The 21,647-nt window shown below is 44.7% G+C and overlaps 1 protein-coding gene and 2 long non-coding RNA genes across 4 annotated transcripts in view; 1 reads left to right on the top strand and 2 right to left on the bottom strand.

Moving 5' to 3' along the window:
* LOC140707986 (uncharacterized) overlaps positions 1–21,647 on the top strand; it is a 479,255-nt gene that overhangs the window by 280,945 nt on the left and 176,663 nt on the right. The window lies entirely within an intron of this gene.
* Positions 723–3,057, bottom strand: LOC140707988 (uncharacterized). The gene is made up of 2 exons (XR_012088115.2): positions 1,015–3,057; positions 723–919 (listed from the first exon to the last, which is right to left on the bottom strand). It is a non-coding gene; the product is annotated as an uncharacterized LOC140707988 (long non-coding RNA).
* The window catches only part of LOC140707983 (epidermal growth factor receptor), an 81,905-nt gene continuing 79,726 nt past the window's right edge, over positions 19,469–21,647 (bottom strand). Inside the window, exons 16-17 of one of the 2 annotated variants that reach the window (XM_078377463.1) lie at positions 20,417–20,474; positions 19,469–19,801 (exon numbers count right to left, since the gene is read on the bottom strand). In XM_078377463.1, coding sequence (XP_078233589.1) covers positions 20,456–20,474 — 19 coding nt within the window. In that variant the 3' untranslated portion in view covers positions 19,469–19,801; positions 20,417–20,455. The remainder of the gene's footprint in view (positions 19,802–20,416; positions 20,475–21,647) is intronic. The other variant, XM_078377464.1, reaches the window with a different exon arrangement.

Below are 21,647 nucleotides of genomic sequence, written 5' to 3'. Positions count from 1 at the left end.
ATCTGGGCATCGGATATGCATCCAGCTTGGTTACATGATTCAGCTTCCTATAGTCTTCGCAAAATCGGATGCTGCCATCCAGCTTGTCTACAAGCACTATAGGAGCAGCCCATGGACTGGATGAAGGAACAATGATGTTCTCCTTCAGCATTTCGTCCAGCTCCTTGCAAACCTTAGTGACATATGGCCCAGTAACTCTATAAGGAGTAACCGCTTGTGGGGGTGCATCCCCAGTATCAATTTTATGCACCACTCCCTTGGATAACCCTGGTTTGCTGGAGAAGACCTGTTGGTATTTCATTTCCAAGGCCCTCACTTCATTTTGTTGCTCAGGGGAAAGTAAAGGACTAACTCTGACATCTTCAGGGTTAAATTTGGCTTTCCCCCTCCCTTCCCAATATGGTAAACCATGTTTTTCATTGTCTGCTTCTTTCATTGCAAACAGAACAATGTTTTCCTTCCTATAGTAAGGCTTGATCATGTTTACATGGACCACTCTCCTGCCTGGTTCTCCATCCTCCCTGATGACATAACTAATTTCATTCATTTTGGAAATTACCCTGAATGGTCCTGCCCAATTTAGTTGTAATTTATTCCCTTTGAGAGGTCTCAGCATTAGCACCTCATCTCCAGGATTGAAAGTTCTTTCTCTGGCTTTCTTATCATACCAGACTTTTTGTTTCTTTTTCTGCCCCTGTAAATTTATAGCAGCCAGCTCTAAATTTTTCTTTAGAGTGTTCATTAGGTGGTCTAAATATGAAATCACATTTTCAGGATCAGATCCTTCTATTTTCTTCCAACTCTGTTTGAGTAAGTCAAGGGGTCCCCTCACTTTTCTCCCAAACAATAACTCAAAAGGACTGAACCCAGTGCTTTCTTGGGGTACAGACCTATTAGCATATAGCAGAAGTTGTAATTTCTGATCCCAGAGTATGCCCTAATCATACACATGAGGGGTCCATTGAATTTCTCTGCAAGGCCATTAGTTTGCGGGTGATAGGGTGTGGAAGTTACATGCTTGATTCCACAAAATTGTCACAATCTTTGCATGAGCTTAGATGTAAAAGATGATCCCAAGTCCGTAACTATTTCAAACGCGAACCCCATATGGCTCATATAACTAAGCAAGGCATCAGCCACAGTATGAGTTTCAATATTTCTCAGAGGGACGGCCTCAGGGTACCGTGTGGCATAATCAATAATTGTTAAAATAAATTGGTTCCCCCTCTGGGTGACTCTGGGCAATGGTCCTACGATGTCCAGACCAATGTGTTGGAATGGGGTAGAAATAATTGGTAAAGGGCATAGCTTTGCTTTAGTCTTATTGTTGCTGTTCCCTTGCCTTTGACACACATCACACTTCTGACAAAATTCTTTTATCTGCTTCCCCATTTCAGGCCAGTGAAAATTCTGGGATATTCTTTGTTTAGTTCTGGTAATGCCTAAATGAGCAGAAAAGATGTCTGAGTGCCCCCTTTCCATTATTTTCTGTCGATATTTTAAAGGAACCACTAATTGCTTCTGAAGATTTTCCCCTCCCTTCCTGGGATTCACTAAGATCTCTCTGTATAATAGGTCCTTCTCTATAAGGTATCTTTCAGGTCTTTCAGGGGTTAATGGTTCTTCAGTAACTTTTTCAAAGCAACGTTGCAGCGTGGAATCTGCTTTTTGTTCCTGTGTAAATGTATTGTTTTGGGGATTCCTAATTTGTATTAACTCAGCTGGGTCATCATTGTCTCTCATTATCTCCACAGGAATTTCATCTTTTTCCTCAGCTGTCCTTTCATTTTCCTTCTGGGACCGAGTCTGCACTAAAACTCTCTTCACATACTTAGTGAGGTCAATCCCAATTAAAACCGCCGCTGGCAATTGTGCAGCTACTCCTGATCTCCATTTCCCTTCCCAACCTTGATATCTGATGGGTATTTCAGTGACTGGCAGAATAACAGCTGCTTCTCCAATCCCCTTAACTATCATGCTTTCCCCTTTCAAAATGCATTCCTGAGGGACAATGTCAGGATGGCATAAGGTTACTTGAGAGCATGAGTCCTTCAGAGCCATAAATTTAATGTTATTAACAAAAATATTATCACCAGAAGTTTTAAAGAGTTCTTGGTTTGTTTTAATCAAATAACAATGCAGAATTTCCGCCTCTGGAAGTTGATCTGGTTCTCTGTTCTCAGCTTGTGTAGGGAGATTAGCCTGGGTTGCCATGGCGCCCAGTTCCTCCCTCTCGGTGGTAACTTGGTCCTGCCGTAAACAGTATACAACCTTAGGCTTAGGTAAATTTCCCTTTTGAGGCCCAACTTCTCTGTTCTTACTACACTGGGCTGAGAAGTGGCCCTTCTCCCCACAACGAAAGCAAGTTCGAAAGTTCATTTGATCATTACTAGAGCCTTTAACTCCCTTTTCTTCCCAATCCTTGTTTCTGATCTGGTTATAATCTGAGGGCTTGCCTACAAAAATGGCCCCCAACCATCTGTTGGTTCTTAAACTGCCCTCTGGGATTTCTTTTCGTGTCCTCCCAAGCTTTCCTTCCATCTTTCACCTCAGAAAAGTTTGGATTTCAAATGTGTGAAATAAAATCAGTGGCTTCTCCCGCCTCTTGAAGATTTCTGGGTTTTTATCTCTCACAAGGTACCTCAGTTCTCTGGGTAGAAGTGAATAGAACTGCTCAAGTCCTAAGATGTTTTTAATATCCTGTACAGTCTCAACTCCCTCCTGTTGAAGCCATTTGTCAAGATATCTGGTCAAGTTTGCCCCCAACTGAGAGTAGGAATCTTCAGGTTTCTTTGTCAGAGCCCTGAACTTCTGTCTCAAATGCTCAGCACTGATGCCATATTGAGCGAAAACTAAGGTGGGTTTTTTTATGTATATATGTGTGTGTGTGTGTGCATGTTGGCCTCTTAAAGAAAAACATTCCCTGGGCTTGGGGCCCTCGTCAAGCTTCTGCTTTTCAAGCAGTTAAAGAATTGTTGGTTTCAAACTTGGTACTGGCACATTTTGATGAAAAATTACCTGTTGTGTTAGCTTGTGATGCTTCTTCTTATGAAATTGGTGCTGTCCTGGGCCATCTGCTCCCCAATGGGAAAGAAGTTCCTGTTGCATACTACTCACGGACTCTTTCCCCGGCAGAGCGAAACTATGCGCAAATTGATAAGGAGGGTCTGGCGATTGTGGCAGGAGTGAAGAAATTTCATGACTACCTGTATGGACGGCCTTTTACCATCTTGACCAACCATAAGCCGTTGCTGGGGTTGTTTGCATCCGGTTGCCAGACACCACATGTTCTTTCCCCTAGGGTCCTCCGTTGTTCCATCTTTTTGGCAGGATATCAGTATGCTCTCCAGCATCGCTCCGGGAAGGCAATGGGACTTGCTGATGCACTCAGTCACTTACCCTTGTCAGAGATAGGTCCAGATCCGGCACATGCTCACCAAATTATGTTGATGGAGGAGCTACCTGATCGGCCTCTCCATGTGGCAGATGTGGCAAAGAGGACTGCCTGGGACCCCGTCCTCTCCCGTGTTTTGGACTGGGTGGGGAGGGGGTGGCCTAAGGTTCAGAAGGGCCAAGATTTTAAGCCATATGTTTCCTGCAAAGATGAATTATCCACCCATAAGGGGTGTTTGTTGTGGGGAAGTCGAGTGGTAATTCCCAAGCCCTTGTGGCAACAAGTTCTCTTAGCTTTGCACGAAGCGCACCCTGGAATCGTGTGCATGAAAGCCTTAGCTAGGAGTTATGTTTGGCGGCCAAGTTTGGATGCAGAGAGAGAGAGAGAGGCTTGGATTAAGCGCTGTACAGTTGCCAGGAGTCATGCCCTTGCAGTGGGGAAGAATTAGCACTATGAAGAGGGACTCTGTTAAATGCATTAAAGCCAGGTTCATATTTTCATGTGTGGAGGAAAAATTCTACAGCCAGCTAATTTTGTTCAGTTTTGTTTTATTTAATTGGAAGTGACTAAAGAATTAGCTGACTAAAGATTATTCACTGGTGATATTTAGACTACAATCGTAAACATGTCTAACTTTCCAGTAGAGATATGCAACTTCACTGTAAATCTCGTTTCAATTCCTCATGTCCATAAAACTGATCTTCTAATTCCTTGTGATAGCAAAGACTGCATTCCATCTGACTGCACTGCTACATTACCACACATATATCATATGTTTCCGTTTATAACACCCCTCCATTTATAAGATGCAAACAACCCCCCCCCCCAATTTTCTAAATCAAAATTTAAGAAAAGGTTCAGCCTCTGGGCTCAGAACATCAGATATTTTGATTCTCTGTTTAATCTTAACCTGCAGACACCACCCCCAAGGAGTTGTGTTCCAATTGGTTTGTTCAGGATCAGCTGATGTCAGTTCCATAAGACTTAGAGAAAGCTAAGTCTCCTGACTGTAGGAAGCTATGCCTTGTGACTGAAGCCTGTTTACAGAGGCAAGGTATGTGCCATTTTGTTTTCTCTTCAGCTATCTCAGCTTACTTCCATGTAAAAGATGTCCCTCAATTTTTAATGTAATGATTTTAGGAAAAAGTACGTCATAGATGGAAAAATATGGTAGGTCTAGCTAGGTAGCTGACAAAAATTCCTAAGAAACTCTTGGAATGTTAAGAAGCTGTTAAACCAGTGTTTGTGTTCCAGGGCCAAGAACCAAGAATCTTCCTCCCAATATGTAAGTTTTTTGTAAGTACATTTTCTGAAATAGAACATAGTTTGATCACTTGGATTCACTAGTGGTCAAGTCCAAATGCAGGTTTGCTACAGTTGTTTCTGAGAATTAGGACATAGATGCTAGTCTTCCAATATTTCCTGTGAAACGCTGTAATTGTGGTTTTGTTGGAATAGGGGCACTTTGCCAATAATTTTGCCTTGGTAAATGCCCAACTTTGCTCTTCTCTAGAAGTGGCCATGGGTCCTTAGAAGCTGTTCTGGTCTCCTGACTTTCTCATAAGCAAAAGAAAAAGGAAAGGAAAAATAAAAAGTTCTCACACCACTGTGGCTTTTATCCTGCCCAAACAGTTTTAATGGTTTGTAGTAGTTGCCATGAAACATGCCCCTAACTATCCATTATACTGTCAAGTTTTGGAACAAGCAAATGACAAGCTGAATTGGTATTCATTTACACATCTATAACATTATCTCCATGTTCTTTTCAGCTAGCATGGAACTAGGAAATTTTTCTTGCAGTTGCCTGCAGAAATGAGTTCACTAGAGAATAAAGAAATAAATTCTGGTCTCCATCATAGCCAGAAAATGAGAGGCTCCTGGAAAAAACAGGTCACAGGTGATAAGGTGTAAACCACCCTATTGGACTATGGGAGGACACTCTGCTTCAACTGTTGCCTATGGAGAACAAAGGAAGTAGCTATCTAGACAGTAATTCTGCACATACTTGATTGAGAGCAAGCCCCACAATGGTATTTATTACAAATCTCAATTTAATTTGAGGGATTTAATATTTAATTTGTTATATAATTAATTATATAATTATAATTATAATCAATATATTTAATCAATTAAATTGAGATCATTTAACTGAAAGTTGGGGTGTTTCGGTATGGATTTTCAAAATATACCCATACCACCTTCCCTCTAATACTTTGAAAGTCTGAACAAGTGTCCACAGTAGCTTTGTTGATAAGTACACATCATAAGCATGCTGTTTAAATACAGTGGTGCCTTAAGTTACGAACTTAATTGGTTCCGGAAGATGGTTGTACTCAAGTTGGTCGTAACTCAAAGCACCATTTCCCATAGGAATACATTGAAAACCCATTAATCCGTTTCTGTCAGAAAAAAAACCCACTGAAAAACAAAAACAACACTGCAAGGCCCATTGGAAACACGATTAATCCATTCCAGCTGGAAAAACCCAAATACTTCAAGACCCATCACAGCACAGAAACATAACACCCCCAGCCCAAACCCATGCTGCAAAAAGAAAGGTTACTTACCTGTAACTCTGGTTCTTCGAGTGGTCCTCTGTGAATTCACACTAATGGGGTTAAATCTGCACTTGTGCAGAGGCCTTGGAATATTCTAGAGCTTAAAGTAACACTTTTGGCCCCGCCCCCCAGGACCTCATGGTTCGCCCATCCTAACAGTTACCTCAGTTCCCCAAATTCCGCTGCTGCTCTAAGGTGAGACAGCTGTGACGGAGAGAGGGGAGGACGGGCGGGACGTGTGAATTCACAGAGGACCACTCGAAGAACCAGAGTTACAGGTAAGTAACCTTTCTTTCTTCTTCGTGGCCTCTGTGAATGCACACTAATGGGTGATTAGCAAGCTTGCCTCTGATAGGAGGAGGGACGTCACGGCAAAACAGCAGACAGGACCGCGCGTCCAAAAACGACATCTTCCTTGGCCCGCAGATTCAGGCAATAGTGAAAGATGAAGGCTGATGGAGTGGGCCAAATGACAGCTGTGCAGGTGTCTGACAGCGGGACACCCTTGAGGAAAAGCTGTAGAAATAGCCAAAGTTCCGGTAAAGTGAGCGTTCACCGGGCGCAGGCGATTAGACTTGCGGGGGAAAAAACAGTCCTGCAAACATAGAACGATAATGCTCTGCGAACATCTAGCAGGTGAAGAGACCTCTCTACATCTGTAGGCAGTTAGGAAAGAAAGTGGGCAGACTGATATGAAACTCAGTAGAAACTTTAGGTATGAAGGAGACATCTGGGAACAGTATAACTTTGTCCAGGTGGCAAAGTAGGAAGGGAGGATCCACCTGAAGTGCTACTGGAAGTAACTGCAACTAAGAAATAACCTTGAAAGTCAACAAATGTCCAGCAATTGTGGTCAGTGGCTCAAACGATGAATGCGAGAGGCACTCAGGACAGTGTGAAGAGTCCACTGTGGTATAGACTGGCCCCGTGGAGGGTAAAGGTTTGCCATACCACGGGAAAACCTCTTCATTTAGGGTAGTGAGTGTAGCAACCCCAGACCTACTGGGATATGCCACAGTTTCACTAAGCTGCCACCAACCATTCCCTGTAAGGAGTCACACAGACCAGGGATGGATTTTTAAACAAACAAAGGAATAAGGTTTATTTAAATAACACACAGGGAAAATAAAATGATCAAGTGAATAAGATACAGTAACGTGGCTTAGTCTCAATCATGCATACACCAGTTTGGTTCACTCAGAACACTTTTAAATAAAGCACAGACCCTGAACCTATCAGTTCTGGCTACCCATACAGACACCTGAACCTATCAGGTTGGTACTGACTGACACACAGTAGTACCCTGTCTGACACACAGACTCCCACACCAGCTCCTTCTCTCAGCTCTCCTCCAACTCCTTCACTTCTCCACACAGGATCCCCATATATATACAGTACAGCCCCTCCTCCTGATGTCCCGCCTTCCACTCCCCATAGGATGGAACTTTCCCTCCAAACCCATGACAGACAGGTAACATCAGTGCTGTATGTAACACCTCCCCTCTTTATAAGTTGTTTTGTAGGGGGAAAGCTAAGGTGCTTTTCACCAAAAAACAACCTGGACCCAAAACATACAAAAACAGTTATACAATAACATACAATACCATACTTACTTATACTTACACTCTAAGTTAAACATTTACCATTTACAATACATCAAGTTACCTTTATTCATACAAACCAAGCATGTTTAATAAACAAGTACATTTAACCTTTGGTCACCAAAATATATACATAGTCCATGTTTCTTTCGCCGTCTTCATTCTTCAGGTCTTCTTGACAAGGCGTCAGCAACACAGTTCACTGACCCTCTGACCACCTTCACTTCAAAGTCATAGTCTTGCAGGTTTAAAGCCCACCTCATAAGTTTACTATTGTGGGTTTTCATTGTCTTTAACCATTGCAGTGGTGAATGGTCAGTGCACAGAGTAAAATGTCTTCCCCAGATGTAAGGCTTGGCCTTCTGGATCGCGTAGACTATGGCCAGGCACTTCTTTTCCACGGTTGCCAAATGTCTCTCACCTTTCTGGAGTTTCCTACTCAGGTAGGACACTGGATGCTGGTCACCATTTTCATCCTCCTGGCAAAGAACTGCTCCTACCCCGCTGTTAGACGCATCGGTGTAGATGATGAACTCCCGGTCGAAGTCTGGAGCACGCAGCACTGGATAGTTGATGAGGGCCTCCTTCAACCTCTGGAACGCCTCCTCACAGTCGCTGGTCCACGGGATGCGGTCATCAGTCTTCTTCCTCGTCAGATCGGTCAGCGGAGCCGCAATCTCGCTAAACCTCGGGATGAACTTTCTGTAGTAGCCCACCAACCCAAGAAATGATTTGACCTTTTTCTTGGTATTGGGTCTGGGCCAATCACGAACGGCTTCTATCTTGGCCTCTAGGGGTTTGACCACTCCTCCCCCTACCATGTGACCCAAGTATTTTATCTCTGGGCTACCCAGCTGACACTTGCTCGCCTTTACTGTTAGCCCTGCTGCACTTAACCTCTGCAGCACTAACTCCAGGTGTTTCAGGTGATCTTCCCAGGTATTACTGAAGATCCCTATGTCGTCAATGTAGGCCACAGTAAAGTCACTGAGCCCTGCTAAGGTCTGGTCCATCAGCCTTTGGAATGTGGCTGGTGCATTTCTGAGACCAAAACTTAGGACTCTAAACTCATAGAGACCAAAAGGGCTGCAAAAGGCGGTCTTTTCTTGATCCCTGGGATCAATTCTTAATTGCCAATATCCCTTTACCAGGTCCAATGAGGAAATGAACCGACAACCCCCTATGGTTTCAATCAGGTTGTCTAGCCTGGGCATTGGGTAGGCATCAGGAGTGGTTACGCGGTTTAATTTCCTGTAATCTACACAAAACCTAATGCTCCCATCAGGCTTGTCCACTAGGACTATCGGAGAGGACCAAGGACTAGAAGAGGGGACGATTATGTTCTCCCTAAGCATCTCGTCCAGCTCCTTCCGCACCTTGTCCCTATAGGGTCCCGTCACTCGGTATGGGGATACTGCTTGCGGGGGTGCATCCCCTGTGTGGATCCGATGCATCACTCCCTTCACTATCCCCGGCTTATTGGAAAACACCCTTTGGTATTTGATGAACAGCATTTTTAATTCTTGCTGCTGGTCTTGGGTGAGTGCAGGACTGATCTTTACCTCCTCTGGGTTGTATTTTACTTCCCCTCTACCCTCCCAGAAGGGTAATTCAGCTTCCTCACTCTCAGCTGCTTTTATCGCAAATAAAACCCTCTGTTCCCCTCTGTAGTAGGGTTTTAGGGCATTCACATGAACCACCCTCCTTGCTTGGTTCTCCTCCTGCTCTATAAGGTAGTTCAGGTCTGACATCTTGGAAATGACCCTATATGGTCCTGCCCATTTGAGCTGCAGTTTGTTCTCTCTGCAGGGCCTAAGCCAAAGCACTTCCTCCCCTGGGTCAAAGTGCCTCTCTCTAGCTTTGTGGTCATACCATGTTTTCTGTCTGACCTTCTGAGCTTGCAGGTTTTCTGCTGCTAGCTCTAGGTTTCTCTTTAGGTCATTCATCAAGGTGTCTATGTATGTCACAACGTCTTGTGGGTCATCCTGGGTGATCTGCTCCCAATTTGGTTTGATCAAATCAAGGGGCCCTTTCACCCTTCTCCCAAACAAAAGTTCAAATGGACTGAACCCGGTACTGGCTTGTGGCACTGATCGATAAGCAAACAAAAGGGATTGCAGCTTCTGGTCCCAATTGTTTGGATTCTCTGCCAAGTAAGCCCTAATCATGTGCATTAGAGTCCCATTGAACTTCTCAGTTAACCCATTACTTTCAGGGTGATAGGCAGTGGTTTCCTTGTGCTTAATTCCACAGATTTGCCATAAGCGTTTCATGAGCTTCGATGTGAACGATGCGCCCAAATCTGTGATTATTTCTGAGGCAAATCCCATCCTGGACATATACCCCACCAAGGCATCTGCCACTGTGTTAGTTTCAATGTTAGTCAAGGGAATGGCTTCAGGGTACCTCGTGGCATGGTCCACAATGGTGAGAATGAACCTGTTCCCCCTCTTTGTGGCCTTGGGTAAAGGTCCCACAATATCCACCCCTATACATTTGAACGGAGTGTCAATCACAGGCAAAGGGCACAACTTTGCTTTGGTCCTGTCATGGTTATTCCCCTGCCTTTGACACACATCACATTGTTTACAGAATTCTTTGATCTGCTTCCCTATTTCAGGCCACTAAAAATTCTGTGTGATTCTCTGCTGTGTTTTGTTCACCCCTAAGTGCGCAGCAAACATGTCAGAGTGCCCCCTTTGTAAGATCATGGGGCGATACTTTTCAGGTACCACTAGCTGACTTCTGATCCCATCTCCCCCTTTTGAGATATTCCTCAGGGTCTCTCTATATAAAATTCCCTTTCTCTCACAAAATCTCACTGGGGTCTCAGGTGTTAGCTGGGCGTCTGTCACCTGTTCAAAACACTTTTGGAGAGTGGCGTCTGCCTTTTGCTCTTGGCCAAATCGGCTGTCTGTGGTTAAGGTTTCCACCACAGCTTCGGAACTCCCCCCACCTGCTTCCGTCTCGGGCTCATCATTACCCCCCTGAACTGTCCCCGTGGTGGCTTGTGAACATGTAATCACTAGCACCCGTTTCACATGTTCAGCCAGGTCATTTCCCACGAGCACGGCTGCTGGCAGAGTCGATGAAATCGCTAGCCGCCAAACTCCCCTCCAGCCTTGAAAGTTCATAGGTACCTCAGCTACTGGCAGCGAAATCACCTGTCCCTCAATCCCTGCCACCTTTAGGCTCTCATTCGGGATTACATACTCCCTAGGAATAATATCTGGATGGCACAGGGTCACCTGGGAACAAGTATCCCTTAACCCCCGATACTGATGGTCAAGTATTCCTACGTCCACCCCTGCTGTTTCAAACAACTGAGAATCTGTTCTCACAAGTAAGCAGCGCCTGACCTCCACAAGAGGACCATTTTCCTCAGCCTGATCAGCAGATGTAACTGTTCCAGATTGAGTAGCCATGGCAACAGGCTCCCTCAGTGACAAGGAGCTTTGCTCTTTCTGGACACAGAACACAGCTTTTGGCTTGGTTCCACTCGAATCATGAGGCACATTTCCTTTTAGCTGCTTTAATTTCTCACACTCTGAGATTAGATGGCCCTTTCCCTGACAGAAATAACATTTCCTGCTGTATTTTGAGTCTTTCTCATCTTGTTTTGGTTTTCCCTCCAAAATCTGAGGTCTTGGTTTCATGTCTGAGGGCTTCCCTTCACCATGGGTCCCTCCCCCTTGCTGGTTTCTTCCTGGTCCCTGAGAGTACTTGCTGTAGGTTTCTTTAGGTTTCCCCATCGATTTCCCCTCACCCAAGGGCTTTCTTATTTGGGAAATAAAATCTGCGATCTCGGCTGCTTCTGCCACAGATTTCGGTTTCCTTTCCCTCACCTGGAACTTCAGTTCCCCATGCAGGACTGAATAGAACTGTTCCAGTGCTATCAGGTCTTTGAGCTGCTGGTAGGTCTCTGTTCCCTCCTGAGATAGCCATTTCTCTAGCAGCCTCACCAGTTGGGCCCCCACTTGGGTAAAAGTCTGCTCTGGTTTCTTTGTGAGGGACCTGAATCTCTGCCTCAGCTGTTCCGCATTTATCCCATGTCTGGCAAACACCAGTTTTTTAAACTCAGAGAAGTCTTTTAGCAGCTCCTCTGGCATCTCTGCATAGACTTCTGCCAGGCTGCCACTGATTAAAGATCGCATGATGGTCATCTTCTCAGTTTCCCTTACTGAGAAGTCCACAAACGCTCTTTCCACGAGGGAAAAGAACACCTCAGGACAATCTCCCTTGTGGTACACAGGGAATTTCTTCAGGTCAGCTTTAGACAATTGGCCTCCCTCAGAATCCCTATTGTTATTATTGTTCTGATTCATCAGTTCCAATTTTCTTAACTCAAACGCCATTTTCTCTCTCTCCAATTCAAATTGCCTTTGCCTCTCCCTTTCCTGCATTTTTTCTCTCTCTAATCTTTCCTCCATTTCATGCTGTTGGGCTATGAGCATTTTCCTGAGTTCTGGGTTCTGTTCTCCCGTGCTGTCATCCTGCACTGAGCCAAATTCTTCCTCAGAACCTTGGTCTACCTGGGGTTCCCTCGCTTCACCCATTTCTGCCATTTGGCTTCGAGTCAAGGGCATAATGCCCCCCCAGAACAGGCTGCTTTCAAAAGTCAAGCCTCAAAATAAAGCGACCACTTTTTTTTCTCTTTTGCCTCAGAACCAGCCTTCTATAGATTGCTGCTGTTCTTCAGCACTAACTTGCAACTGTTGCCAGCCGGAGTCCAACCCCCCTCTGCTAGGCCTCTCAGCAGACAGGCTAGATCACTGCTACTTCACACAGTTTTGCCTCAGCTTTTTCCCGCCAAAACAGGTTGCCTCAGAGCTCCCTAATCTAGTCCCCAGAGTTGGCACGTTCTTCCACTAGTGCACCTCCCCGTGAGGTACGCCTAGAAGATTACCTACGCGCCCTCAGATTGTCCCTGACTAGACCCCCCTTGCTCTGGGCACACTTGCCAAGGCTTTGCTGGACCACTGGACAACTGGACCAGTCGTATCCCACACGCTGGACACCAATCAATGTAGCAACCCCAGACCTACTGGGATATGCCACAGTTTCACTAAGCTGCCACCAACCATTCCCTGTAAGGAGTCACACAGACCAGGAATGGATTTTTAAACAAACAAAGGAATAAGGTTTATTTAAATAACACACAGGGAAAATAAAATGATCAAGTGAATAAGATACAGTAACGTGGCTAAGTCTCAATCATGCATACACCAGTTTGGTTCACTCAGAACACTTTTAAATAAAGCACAGACCCTGAACCTATCAGTTCTGGCTACCCATACAGACACCTGAACCTATCAGGTTGGTACTGACTGACACACAGTAGTACCCTGTCTGACACACAGACTCCCACACCAGCTCCTTCTCTCAGCTCTCCTCCAACTCCTTCACTTCTCCACACAGGATCCCCATATATATACAGTACAGCCCCTCCTCCTGATGTCCCGCCTTCCACTCCCCATAGGATGGAACTTTCCCTCCAAACCCATGACAGACAGGTAACATCAGTGCTGTATGTAACAGTGAGTAGTAATTTTGGTAAATGCCAGCCAATTGCAGAAATAGAGTTGATTGGTAGAGGGCTTCCTGGAGTGTGATAATATGGAGTTTATCGAGGAGGAATTCTCCATGCCATGAGGTGAAGAGCTTGTAGACCTGGACGGTACGTTTTCCCTTGATTCTGGGTCAGAAGATGAGGAATAGACAGGGGTCTCAGGGAGCCTGACGACATTGTCAGCAGTGTTGTGAACCACAGCCGTATGGGTCAGTATGGAGCTATGAGGATCACGGTGGCATTGTCATGTCATATCTTCACTATTATGCACAGTAGGAGAGGTATTGGAGGGAACATGTACATGAAGCAGCCCTTCCAGGGCACCATGGGAGTTTACCCCTAGTCCAGGCCGTGAAAGATAGATGGCACACTAGCTGTTCACCTCAATTGCAAGGGCATCTATGGCAGGGAGGAACAAAAAAAAATCTCTTGCAGATTCTGATGAATGTGCAATGGTCCAGAGATCACTCGTGTATTTGGTATGTTCGCCTGCTCAGATGGTCTGCCCATGTGAAGTCCTGGGCGGAGATGTGGACAGCAGACAGAAAGATGTGGAATTCTAGACACTACTCCCAAAACTGAACAGTCAGGTACAGTAGAGGAAGAGAATGGGTGCCTCCCTGTTTGTTGATGTAGTACATTGCTGTCACATTATCCGTAGTAACTTGGACAGCCATGCCTAGGTTGAGAGTTAGGAGCGCCTGAAATGCTTTGAAGATGGCCAGCAATTCCAGATTTTTTTAAAAAGAGAAAGTTTTACTTCACTGACCAGGTGTCGTAGATATGAAGACTGGTACAGTGGGGTTCCCATCCAACCAGACTGGAGTCTGTCGTGATTCTCGAGGTAGGTAGGAGTGGAGCAAAGAGTCTTTCCAGGGCCAAGTCTTCTGGGTTGATTACCAGCAGGGTTGGTGTGCAAGCTCATGAGTAATCTGTAGGCATATGTAGGGCGTATTTTTCATGGGGTTAAACAGGGCAGATGCCAGGTCTGTAGGGACTGCCTCTTGAGCCTCGCGGGCTTTATGACAGATGTGGTGGAAATCATGAGTCCCCGAAGATTTTGGGCCTGATGGGCTGGGATCCAAGACAACGGAGGGGAGCGACATATCAGGGAACAAATTTAGACCGTGCCATTCTGGGAAAGGAAAAGCTCTTGCCGGCGAAGATTCCAATATGGCCCCTATGTGAATACTCGAGGCGCCGTCGAGAGCTGAATGGCAAGGCGCTGAACTCTAAAATGGGCCTTCCTAGAGAGAATGGAGGTATTCGCAATGATCACTTCTGATGGATATGTGGGAGCAGGCGTCACTCAAGTCTATCAAAGTAAACCAATCTCCTTGTTGAATTAGTGGAAGGATATGTTCCAAGGTCACCATGCAAAAACGGCGCTGGCTGATGAAGAAAAATCAGGTCCTTTAGGTCCAAAATGGGGCATAGTGATCTGCCCCCACCTGGAGTGGCAGGAGATATGTCTGATTTTCCAAAAAGGATCTTTACCTTGTCTCATAGAGTGGTAGAAGAGTGAGTGTAAATCACCCGCTGAGCCGGTGTATCCCAAAACTCTATGGTGTACCCATAGGTGACAATGGAAAGAGCCCAGGCATCCGAGGTGATGTGGGTCCATGCAGAAAGAAGGGAGCAAGCATACTGAACATGTGACGCAGAATCGAGCGGTGGTAAGCGGGAGGGAGTCACAGTGTCTGTTGGATTTTTTGTCAACTTCGTATAGGAATGGTGGGGATGGTCGCGTTGATTGGATTGTGGTACTGAGCCAACTGTTGAGGGAGATATCTTCGTTGAGAAGTATAAGGTCTGTATACACTATAAGAGTACTGATGCATCAATGGGAATTTTTGAGATCTATAAGGCTGAACGTGGTACGACCATGCTGTTTTCCTCATTCTTTGAAGGCCATCTAGGGATCGAATAACCTAGAGCTATCAAAGAGCAAGTCCCCTATTCCAAATCTGACATAATCAGAAATGTTGGCTGACCTTAGCCAATCGTGTCTTTGCAAGGTTACCCCAGTCATGAGTTGTTTGGAGGTGGCCTCGATAATGTGATGCGCTATCACACTCTCTTGCTGAGTGAGGGACATGGCGTCTTAATGGAGAGCAAGCCCTTTCAGATTAAATGCTGCTGGGGCTGCCTGAAGAGAGGGTAGTGCACAGTTAGAGAGGTTGATATGGTAGGCGCCCATAGCTGCCATGTAGATGAGCTTTCTAACCTCCTCGCTGCTCGGTGCGGTAGTAGATCTTGAGCGTGATCTGGCTTGTGTGGCGTCCACATCCACATAAGGAGGAGGATGCCTAGTTAAAAATCTGTATTGGTACCATAGGTCTTGTACAGATTTTCTACAAGCCTAGACATTTTAGGGACAGAGAAGGGCTTTTCCCAGGTCTACTGAAGCAAGCAGAATAAAGATGGGATAAGGGACAAGCACAGGGAAGGCACTGATTCCTCATCAATATCTGCATAAACCTTATCAGACTCTGTTTGAAGTTGATGTACTGTTAAATCAAGAGCCTTATCGATTCTCTGTATCATGTTAGAACATGAATGAAATTCGGAAATGAGGGATGGAGGAAAGCCATCACAAATATCAGAGTCTGGCAGGGTCAGGTTAGGAGTGGTCTGGTGCCATGGAGTCGGAAGATTCAGAGTCAGAGTCATGGGAAGTAGAAGAAAGTGGAGCATCAGAAGTGAAAAAGGACTTCTGGTTTCTTTTTCAGTATCCTTCCTCATATCATCAGTATTCAGTATCTTCCTTAAGAATACTTCCTCAATACCAGGCGTTTCTTATGGGAATATATTGTTTTAGTCTTCCGCTTGGTACCGTGGCATGGTACCAGCATGTTTTAACCTCCTGGTACCAGCAAGTTTTAGCCTTCCGCTTGGTACCAAGGCATGGTACCAGCATGTTTTAATCCCCTGGTACCAGCCTGTTTTAACTTTCCGCTTGGTACCAAGGCATGGTACCAGCATGTTTTAATCCCCTGGTACCAGCATGTTTTAGCCTTCCGCTTGGTACCAAGGCATGGTACCAGCATGTTTTAATCCCCTGGTACCAGCATGTTTTAGCCTTCCGCTTGGTACCAAGGCATGGTACCAGCATGTTTTGACCTCCTGGTACCAGCATGTTTTAGCCTTCTGCTTGGTACCAAGGCATGGTACCAGCATGTTTTAACCTCCTGTACCAGGGAGGCTTCATGGTACCATCTCTTCTTATGTCTTTTGGTATCAGGAGATGATCTCTTTCTTCGGTACCGGAGCCCGCGGGAGTATCGGGACCTGGGAGGTCCATCGATGTTCGGGCATCTCCAGTAACGGAGGTTCCCTCGGTACCGATCGGTGCCTCTTCCTCCTGATATCAGGGAAGGACGGTACCGACGATGTCGAACTCTCATTGGAGGATTCCAATGAGGACTCGGAGGACTCGGAGGATGAAGTTTCCGCAGCAAGGCTGTATAGCAGACGCGGATAATACAGCTTTTGCATTTGCTGCCTCCAATGTCTCAAATAGCTCTTAGAGAGCTTGAGCGGTTGCAAGTCCTCTTTAGGCGCATGCTCTTTAGCTTCATTGGGGCGAAGATGTCGAGCCCCGTGGGGTGAGACCTTCGGTCCCGAGTGGCTCGGAGACCGGGAATCTCTAAAAGATGGCGCCAAATGCTTCGTTTTCGCCTTCTTGCTTTTCGCAAGTCCTGTTTAGGCGCATGCTTCTTCGCTTTACTGGGGCGAAGATGTCGAGCCCCGTGGGGTGAGACCTTCGGTCCCGAGTGGCTCGGAGACCGGGAATCTCTAAAGATGGCGCCAAATGCTTCGCTTTCACCTTCTTGTTTTTCGGAGAGGATGTTGCAGGGATAATTCCGGAGTAGGAGGAAGCGGGACCGACGACGGCAGTGAAGATGGAGGCGAAGAGCCCTAGGAAAGAAACTCAACAGGAGACTGAGGAGTGAGGACAGGCAAGGACGGGGAAGCCTGTGGTGGCAGGCTAGGAATAGCCGAAGAATGAGGGGTTGGTGGTTATAAAACTAAGGGTTTGGCCTTAGTTTTAGAGGCTTTGCTCTTTTCCCTAGGTTATATATGAGGTAAAGGGTCGGGTTCTGCGGACGCAGAGGCCGCTTCAATGCATACACAAAGATTTTTGTGCGACTCTTCAAGGAAATGCAGCTTTTAAAAGTAACCCTGGGAGATGAGGAAGCCTTGGAGGCCTGGGAACAGTCCAAGGGGGGGGGAAGGGAGGGGGAGAGAGGGAAAACCCTCGCAAAGGGCCAAAACGCACACCTCCCCTCCTAAATGATAAAGTCTTTGTACTTTCCTCAATGAAGAATCGAACAGGAGCCAAATATTTTCCAAGAATTTCCAATAATTTCACGGAGCTCTAGCCAGGAGACCTAACTGCAGCAGCGGAAAAAATGGAACTGAGGTAACTGTTAGGACGGGCGAACCATGAGGTCCTGGGGGGCGGAGCCAAAAGTGTTACTTTAAGCTCTAGAATATTCCGAGGCCTCTGCACAAGTGCAGATTTAACCCCATTAGTGTGCATTCACAGAGGCCACGAAGAAGAACCCTGTATTCACTCCGAACTGGCATTTTAAAAAGCAGAAAGCAGTACCAGGCAGTCCGAAGCCTCCTCCGAACGCCCACTCTCTAACCACTGGGATGAAAGAGCTACAGAGAAGCAGCCTCTTCACCGACCAACAGTTAACAGTTTAAATTCCCTGCCTTTTTCCCTGCCTTTTTTCCGGTCTCATCTAAAAGCTCCAGTTGCAACTCAAAGCAAAATTTTGTGGCTGGAGCTGGTCCTAACTCGAATTGGTCACAAGTCAAAGTGTTTATAAGTCGAGGCACCACTGTATGAGCATATTTTTTTAAAAAAGCATTCTATGAAAAAGCTTCTGGTACACTTATGTGTCCTCATGAATATTTGCATTACTCATTTGTCATCTGTAGACTCCAGCTATCATCAAGTGTGGCTGGTTAACATGTTTAAATAAACCATCAGAATTTTAGTATCATTTGACATGAATTCAAATGCAATGTTTTCCCCCCAAAGACAACATCTATATTCAGATGAGAGCCAAAAACTTATGAGTAATAAAGCAGCGCACTGAACAGCAGCTGTGATCGTTTAACATCAACTCTGCCTAGGGACTACACAGTGGTCTACTTTAGACCCAGGTTCTGACACAGATCTCAGGAAATTATATTGCCAGTGTAGCAGCTTTTGATGCTTTGGCTTTGCTAAGGGTGCGTGTATTCAAAGAAGAATGATCTTGACTGTGGCAGAGTCATGATACTACAGCAAGCAGCTAAATCCAGCACCGGCTTAACTTAGTGGCCACTGAAATGAACAGAACTTGTTAGTTATAGGTGTGAAGTCCCACTGATTTCACTGGACAGACTCTGCTATTAATGAAACCTGTATCCCCTGCCTCTATCAATTAAGTTAATACTTAAGTATCTGTATCTTTTGGGGTTATTCATCTCACAATAAGTGCTTGCTGCTGGCACTGGTTAATGTTGTCCATCTGCATTTGTCCTCTCCTTAGATGTTAAAACTTTGTGTCATAATAGAAATCAACTTGATTTGATTCTAAATGGCTTTTAATATTTTATTGTACTATATTGTAATATTATATTACAATATATTGTAATATATTGTAATATTGTATTGTTTTATCTGATGTATGTTGCAATGGCCTGTGTGCCACACAATAAACTTATTTTTGCTTGTTTGCTATTACATCTTGTTACATCTTGACTTAGGGTTTTCAGGATATGTGAGATGTTGCCATTTCCACCCCCAATGAGTCTCCATGGTTGACAGGGATTTGACTCTACATCTCCTGAGTCCTAGTCCAACATGCTATACACTATGCCATACTGGCTCTCTCACTTCAATGGCAGACTAAAGTTGAATCTAGCTCATGTTTGCTACTTTACCTAGTTCTCCCTCTCTTTGCAGCAGTTAAATTAAAAGTAAAACCTCCCTTGATGCCAATACAGTCTTCTTCCACCTTTAACTACTGCGTTTGTAAATGGAAGCATCTGGGGAGGGTAAGACTACCATCCTTGCCTGCACCTGTGCTGGTTTCAATCTAGATCAAAGCATACATACTAATTTAAAAGAGAAAACACACACACACACAGGGAACGGCATGCTACATACAGCAATGTGCCATTTCATTCCCCTGCCACCTGATCCCGAAGCCCAATGCTTTAAAGTGAAAAAGCTCAGATGCTCAGATGCCAGTCATTTGGATGCCAATTCTGAGCAGCAAGTGCTGCTGGGCATTTGGCAAGGATACCTGTCAGAGATTCTGAAATGACCCGGAAGAGCAGAAATAGATATTTTATTTTATTTATTTATTTGTTTGATTTATATTCTGCCCATCTGGTATATTCTACCACTCTGGGTGGCTAGATGAGAAAAAGAATGGTAATTCACAGCTACAGCTTGTGTCTGCAGTGACACAACTTTGTTTCCATCTGAAAATACCAGCTGGTGGTTGGTGTATAGTGTGGAGCTTTGGTCCTTGGTCAGTTCTTAGCATCAGACATTGTAATTAATTGTCAGTTGACAAAAGAAGCCAAGGGCTAAGAAACACAGCTAGCTTCCTCCTTCCTCTGTTTCATCTTCAAATCAGCACTGCAGTATCTTCACACAGCAAGGATGCTGCAAGGCAAAAACAGTGTGGTACTTTTCATTAGACCTAACACTCAGAAAATTTTTTGAAAACCCAAACAAACCCTTGGGCTGCTTTTTTAAAAAAGGCGTTCCATAATAGTCTTTCAGAATTGTAACTCTAGCTATTTCTATTAAAGGAAATTCACACAGCAAGTTGAACTCCCCTGATCACATGTTTCTTTCTGCCACGGTTGTCCAAGGGGGGGGGGAGACACCTTTTTTACAGGGTCATATGTTGCGTGGCAGGGATGTGGTGGCGCTGTGGAGGGACGTGGTGGCGCTGCGGGCTAAACTGCAGAAGCCTGTGCTGCAGGGTCAGAAGACCAGCAGTCGTAAAATCGAATCCACGCGATGGAATGAGCGCCTGACGCTTGTCCCAGCTCCCGCCAACCTAGCGGTTCGAAAGCATGCAAATGCAAGTAGATAAATAGGGACCACCTCAGTGGGAAGGTAACAGCGTTCCGTGTCTAAGTCGCACTGGCCATGTGACCACAGAAGATTGTCTTCGGACAAAACGCTGGCTCCATGGCTTGGAAACGGGGATGAGCACCACCCCCTAGAGTCGAACATGACTGGACAAAAATTGTCAAGGGGAACCTTTACCTTTAGCTATGTTGCGTAGCTCTGCCACTCAGACTTTGATCAAGGTTCTTTTATAGTGCTGTAAAGAAAAGGGCATGGAGGTAGAGCCAAACATGCAGCCAAGTCACTTGAATCTTTTGGTTCCCTAACTCATCGTATTCCTTATGAATCCCATAATTAGATCAAACAAACCATAAACAAATGAATCCATCAGATGAGAGAAGGCAAACATTTAATATGAGAAAAGGGAGAAAGAAGGAAAATAGGCTATAGATGCTTAGAACAACTGGAAATCATTTAATTTTGCATACAAATAATGTAGTAGTAAATCATCAATATTTAAACATACAGCAGCTCCATCCCATTCCAGTCTCCTTTTAAAAATAAAGAGTGGGTTTAGAGAATTAGAACTCTCAGTAGCCATTTAATCCAAATACAACACTGATTTCTAAATAGAAAAGACTACAAACATGCCTGCTATTAAGCATGGACAATTATTGTCCTTCTGCTCTAACAAATCAAAATAGCAGTTAAAAGACTGCATTATCTTGGATTTTGCAGAAATGACCTTTAAAAATTATGATGAGCAGCCATAATTAATTGCATTGATTTCCAGACAATTACTATTGCCCTATGCTTCCTTGCCCAAACTCTAGGTGTAGGCTGCTTTTTCTCTCCTATTTTTGAGAAATGCTGGAAAGGGGCCTCCTGTTTGCTTAGATTCCAAAACTGTATAGGTTAATGATGAAATCACGAATTGTCTTAAAAGATTTATTATGGCATGATGGCAGTTGTGCCATATATTTTGCTGAAGCACAGCAAAAATAATCTACAAGCAAAATTGAAAGATTCGGGTGCCCTAAGCCAGTGTTTCTTAACCTTTTTGAAAGAAACGTCCCCTTGAGCCATTGAGGAAGTTATCATTGCCCCCCTCCCCACGGCGATATTTATTTATTTATTCAAGAAAGACACTTAAATCCAATGACTCCTGAAAATAAAATTCATTGCAAAAAAATGAAATGCCCGAAAAAACAGTAACATTTAATGATTTAATTACAAGTGAATTTTAAGATGCAAAAAGAAATATTGAAAGGGCATAAAAACAAATCACAATGCAAGAAATAAAATTTCAAGATGAAAACTCTGAAATTAAATTAAGCTTCAAGGAAAATATATATTCATGCACACTATAAAGAGGGTTAAAAAGGCACAAAGAAAAATTTTACAGAAAAATCAGAGTGACCAAGTCTAT

This window comes from Pogona vitticeps, chromosome 6 (genome assembly GCF_051106095.1).
Source record: "Pogona vitticeps strain Pit_001003342236 chromosome 6, PviZW2.1, whole genome shotgun sequence".
NCBI lineage: Eukaryota > Metazoa > Chordata > Lepidosauria > Squamata > Agamidae > Pogona > Pogona vitticeps.
The sequence above is the reverse complement of the archived record's forward strand: the minus strand, read 5'-3'. Positions and strand labels throughout refer to the sequence as shown.